Source organism: Bos javanicus, chromosome 29, assembly GCF_032452875.1.
Source record: "Bos javanicus breed banteng chromosome 29, ARS-OSU_banteng_1.0, whole genome shotgun sequence".
Classification (NCBI taxonomy): Eukaryota; Metazoa; Chordata; class Mammalia; order Artiodactyla; family Bovidae; genus Bos; species Bos javanicus.
Window position 1 is genome coordinate 28,356,155 of NC_083896.1, and position 6,000 is coordinate 28,362,154.

The window sequence follows — 6,000 nt, forward strand, 5'->3', positions numbered from 1 at the left end:
ACACTACTGAGTGACTGAACTGAACTGAACTGACTGATACCTACAAAAGGGCATCCAGTGGTTCAATGGTAAAAAACCCACCTGCAGTTCAGGAGCTGCAGGCAACACGGGTTTGATACCTGGGTCAAGAATATGCCTGGAAGAGTGCATGCCTACCTGCTTCAATATTCTTGCATGGAGAATTCCATGGACAAAGGAGCCTGGCTGGCTATAGTCCATAGTGTCACAAAGAGTCGGACACAACGGAAGTGACTGAACACGCACTCATATACCTAGAGAAACATATATAGCTAGTGCCAGACTTATTACTGTTATAGGAATCAAATGAGACAGCGTATTTAAAGCACTTACATTAGAAGCAGGTTAAAAATGTTTGTATATATATATACATATATATATGCTTATACACGTGTATAATATATATATGTATGTGTATAGGTATATATATAGATATATATATATACACTTATATACATGTATGGAGTAGGAAATGGCTACCACTCCAGTATTCTTGCCTAAGAATTTCTGGAACAGAGAAGCCTGGCAGGCCACAGTCCATGCAGTCACAAAGAGCTGGACAAAACTGAGTGACTGAGCACAATACACATGTAAGTACATATATGCATCAAAAAATCTAAAATGATAGCCTTGACTGCTGCTAGCCTCCAAGGAGCAAGAAAGTGATATTGTATTTTTGCTTATTTGTGTTTCTGATTTTCTACAATGCACATATACGGCCTTGATAACTTTTTTAAATGCATCTGAAACTGACAATAAAATCTATCCACTATGTCCAAAATTCAATATATTAAGTTTACTAAGTAATAATAAAGTGCTACACACAAAATAACCTACAGCAAAGCGACACAGTTCACTGACAATGAAATACACTGGTAGTCGGAAGTCTGAGGTTTTAGACCCAGTTCTGTGTCTTGCTTGGCTTTATGACTTAGGGTAGTTGAATTTTTAGGCTTCGTTTTCCTAGAGAGGAGGGAAATTATAGCATTTGTATTTTTTATATGCTGTGCACAAGCTAACGCATCCAGTGTAAAGCACATTCCACCACAACATTGCTCCGAGCTGTAGGTGTGCAGATTTCTAAGGCTACACACTTGGGCTAGGGGAAGAGCTCAAGATCAGAGGAAAGCAAGTCCTTGATAATTAGGAAGCCTCAGGAAAGTCACTGTTGTCTGGTACTGTGGTTTTCTCAATGTGAACATGGGTTTAAAACTTGTGCTCTTAGATATATTCATTCACATACCCAAGACTTGTGGGACAAGTTAATGAGACTGACCTTGAAGAGCATTATACAAAAGATACTAACTGTATAAGTAAGCAATTAAAACAGTGCAAATTTAAGGGTTTTAGCTTAAGAAAGACCTGTCAGAGAAGGGATATCTATAGATATACTCAGCAATGATAATCCATGCTTCTTACAGAAGCATGTCTATAATTTCAGTACTTTGTCATTAAGGAGATAGTGGGGCCATGATTTGATATTATGATCTAAAAATAGATCTAATAATAATAATATTGAGATCTTACTCTAGACTATAGTAGGTAACTATAGAGGTTTGTCATCAGGCTTCATGATAGATGAATTTTCATGAGAACCTCTCATTAAAAAGTGAGTGGAAAGCAGACATCAACACTTTTTAAATGCTCCAGGTGGTTATAAATACAAGAAATGGAATTGCCTTGGGCATGATTTGATAAAAATCTAAGAACAAATTCCAGACACCCAATGACAACTCACATTTTTATAGGAACTGACTTTTTGAAAAAAATATTTCTAATTATGCAATATCCCATACTACTTTTGCAACCAACTTTGGAATTAGTATTACTATTATTAATATATTCATCTTTCAGTTACAGAAATTTACCTTTAACTAAAAGATACTGATATGGTAACCCTTTCATCCTAGTACTGCATCAATTTGAGATAAGTATTCATATGTTCAAAATAAATGAGTATTTAAGACTTGCATAGACCACAGGGAAATTTCATTTGTGAAGCAAATACATCTCCAACTACAAAATATGAATTCTACTGCTTATTACGTACATGATTGAAGTTTTCAGACTTGAGCCTGCATCAGCCTTTCCTGGAGACAGTATGATACACAGATCACTGCATCCCATCCCAGAGTTCCTGACTTCGTAGGTCTGGGGTGAGGCCTGAGAATCTGCATATCTGATGTCTTCAAGTGACGCCAATGATGCTGGCCCAGGGACTGGACTTTAAAACTCACTACTCTAGGATATTTCAGAAATGTGCATATTGTAAAAGTTCTCGATCTTGCCCCCTTTTCCTCTCATCTCCATGATCTTTGAAATACCTAGGGTCTGGTCTTCCTCCCAAAAAACAGCAGGATGAGGAAGCACTCATCAGAAAGAATCCCAGGATCGCTCAGCTGGCCTGAGATGCACAAACTAGCTTGACCAAGCAAAACATGATGTGGGCTTTCACAGAGATCTTCATTTGTGTCCCCACAGGACACCCAGCCAGAGGAGAATGGCAGAAAATCAATCCACAGTGATAGAGTTCATTCTTGGAGGTTTAACAAATCGGCCAGAGCTCCAGCTCCCACTCTTATTCCTCTTCCTTGGGATCTACTCAGTCACCGTGATAGGGAACCTGGGCATGATAACCCTGATTTGTCTGAACGCTCAGCTTCACACCCCCATGTACTATTTCCTCAGCAACCTGTCCTTTGTGGATCTCTGCTACTCCTCTGTCATTACCCCTAAGATGCTGGTGAACTTTGTGTCAGAGAAGAACACCATCTCCTATGCAGGGTGCATGGCCCAGCTCTACTTCTTCCTGGTGTTTGTCATTGCTGAGTGTTACATGCTGACAGTAATGGCCTATGACCGCTATGTTGCCATCTGCAGACCTTTGCTTTACAACATCATCATGTCTCATCGAGTCTGCTCCCTGCTGGTAGCTGGGGTCTATGCCATAGGATTCATTGGTTCAACCATAGAGACTGGCCTCATGTTGAAACTGTCCTATTGTGATTTCCTTATCAGTCATTACTTCTGTGACATCCTCCCCCTCATGATGCTCTCTTGCTCTAGCACCTATGACACTGAGATGACAGTCTTTGTTTTGGCTGGATTTGACATTGTAGTCACCAGCTTAACAGTCCTAATTTCCTATGCCTTCATCCTGTCCAGTATCCTTCACATCAGCACCACAGGCGGAAGGGCCAAAGCCTTCAGCACGTGCAGCTCCCATCTTGCTGCTGTGGGGATGTTTTATGGAACAACTGCCTTCATGTACTTGAAACCCTCCACGGCCAGTTCCCTGGCCCAGGAGAATGTGGCCTCCGTGTTCTACACCACAGTGATCCCCATGCTGAACCCCCTGATCTACAGCTTGAGGAATAAGGAGGTGAAGGCTGCCATGCAAAAAACTCTGAGAGGAAAAATGTTTTGATACAAATGTTATTATTCTTTTTCAATTTTAAAAATAAGTTGCTAGGGATCCCAGAGGGAAGCCCCTGAATGCTCACCCACCCAGAATGGGAAACTCTCCCTTCTCTGCATGGCTGGGTGACTGCACCTGCCTCCTTCCTTCTTCCTTCGCCCCTCCTCTTTCTCTACTCTCATTTCTATATGAAGCTGCTGCTAAATTGCTTCAGTCGTGTCCGACTCTGTGCGACCCCATAGATGGCAACCCACCAGGCTCACCTGTCCCTGGGATTCTCCAGGCAAGAACACTGGAGCGGGTTGCCATTTCCTTCTCCAATGCATGAAAGTGAAAAGTGAAAGTGAAGTCACTCAGTCATGTCCGACCCTCAGCGACCCCATGGACTGCAGCCTACCAGGCTCCTCCATCCATGGGATTTTCCAGGCAAGAGTACTGGATTGGGGTGCCATTGCCTTCTCCATCTATATGAAGCTAGCTGATATCAAGTTCTTTGTTTATTATTTGGGATCTATTTTCTTTCTTCTGTCCCTTTGGTAAACTCTATTGTCTTAATTGTAATTTAACACAAATTTTAAATTTTCACAGGCTCACAGATATAGAGAACAAACTAGTGATTACTACCAGGGAGAGGAGAGAAGGGAAAGCAAGATAAGAGTAGGGGATTAAAGACACAGACTGCTACATGTGAAATGAACAGGTAACAAGGATGTATAGTACAGCACAGGGAAAGATAGCCATTAGTTCACAGTAACTTTAAATGCAATAAAGTATAAAAATATTGAATCACTTTGTTGTACATCTGAAACTAATATAATATTGTAAATCAGCCACACTTCAATAAAAATTAAACTTTCATCATTGAGTTTCAAAGTCAACCACTTTTTTGTTATCTTCTATGCTGTCATCTGGAGAATCAATGGCACCCCACTCCAGTACTCTTGCCTGGAAAATCCCAAGGACGGAGGAGCCTGGTGGGCTACAGTCCATGGGGTCGCTAAGAGTCAGACACAACTGAGCGACTTCACTTTCACTTTTCACTTTCCTGCATTGGAGAAGGAAATGGCAACCCACTCCAGTGTTCTTGCCTGGAGAATCCCAGGGAGAGAGGAGCCTGGTAGGCTGCCGTCTATGGGGTCACACAGAGTCAGACACGACTGAAGTGACTTAGCCGCAGCAGCATGTAGAAAGTATTACTCAATTTCATTTCTCCTTTTTGCACTTGGGAGTATACAAGGCAGAGAGGTGAATTGAAAGTCACCAACAAGTGACGCCCAGAGCATTTCTCATCTAGACTTCCTCCTCTCCACTCTCTCACTCCTTTCTCCCGATCTCTACCAAAGGAGTTGTACTTGATTCCTTTATGACTTTCTTAGTAACAATAATAATAGTGCCAACATGTTTAGGGAGGCTTACTCTGAGCTATACAACTCTTCTAAATGCTTTACATGCATGATTTCAATTACACCTCACAACAGTTCAGTTCTGTTGTTTTCCCCATGTCACGTGGAAAGTGGAAACTTGGTTTAGTAACTTTCTCAAGATCACACAGCTGGTAAACAAAGACACTGAGATGCAAACCCAGGTCTAAGTGACTTCAGGACTCATACTCTTGGCTCTCAAACGTTCCTTTTGCTTTAGCCTGGCACATCGCCTTCTGAACAGCCTATTAAGCCTGCCCTTTCAATTTCACATGCCCCCTGAAACCAGTTCCTCAGAACCCCACCTTTTGTCATCTGCCCTAGCCTCTTCCTATTTGTAGACAGCTTCTTCGGTAGAACTAAGGGGAGATTACACTAGAGTAACACACTAGTTTGCCTGGTACTTCACCACTTTTAGCACTGGAAGCCCCACACCCTGGAAAATCCCTTGGTCCCACACAAACCAAGATGGTTGGTCACCCAGATTATCCATTGCTGCAAACCCTCTTGCCCTGCTTAATTAACTCAGAGATCTACTGCCAACCTCACCCAGCAAATCCAGTGGCAATGAGACAAAGTTTCTCCCCACTCTCCTTGCTTTATACCAATATCAACGATACATGTTTTAGACTCAGCAGCCTGATATAATGCAGACACCTTGTACAGTGTAGATATCTTCTTGTCATTTCTAGCTAGTTTCGGTATTCTATTGTTTATATCAGTGGTTTATTATGGGAAACTGGGATACTCCAGTTTTCTCAAGCAGAAATGGCATTAACAGAGGAAATGACTTGGTACGTTTTTTTGAATGACTACGGAAAGGGTGAGGGTGCCTCTCAAAGTGACTTCACAGCAGATGTGATCTACTCATCAAGAAGCTCCAGCTTCCACTGTGATCAATGCCACCCTGACAAGTGGCCCTCATACTCACAAAATCAGTAAAGAGTAACTGAACCCAGGGATTGAACATCACCTGGAAATTTGTTAGAGACACAAATTAGGGGTTCCTGCTCCACACCTACAGAATTATGGGGTGGGCCCCAGCAATCTATATTTTAATAGATCTCCTGTTGATTCTGTTATACACTAAAAAGTGAGATCTTCCTCACTCCCACCCTTAAAATTTCACACAAAAAACATTGA

General features: G+C 41.8%; 1 protein-coding gene across 1 annotated transcript; it reads left to right on the plus strand.

Annotated features, from left to right (window-relative positions):
• The first annotated feature begins 2,478 nt into the window (after nucleotides 1-2,478).
• Nucleotides 2,479-3,588, plus strand: LOC133241834 (olfactory receptor 8A1-like). The gene has a single exon (XM_061407753.1). It carries the CDS (start codon nucleotides 2,519-2,521, stop codon nucleotides 3,443-3,445), a length of 927 nt encoding a protein of 308 aa, XP_061263737.1. The 5' UTR covers nucleotides 2,479-2,518; the 3' UTR covers nucleotides 3,446-3,588.
• The last annotated feature ends 2,412 nt before the right edge of the window (nucleotides 3,589-6,000 follow it).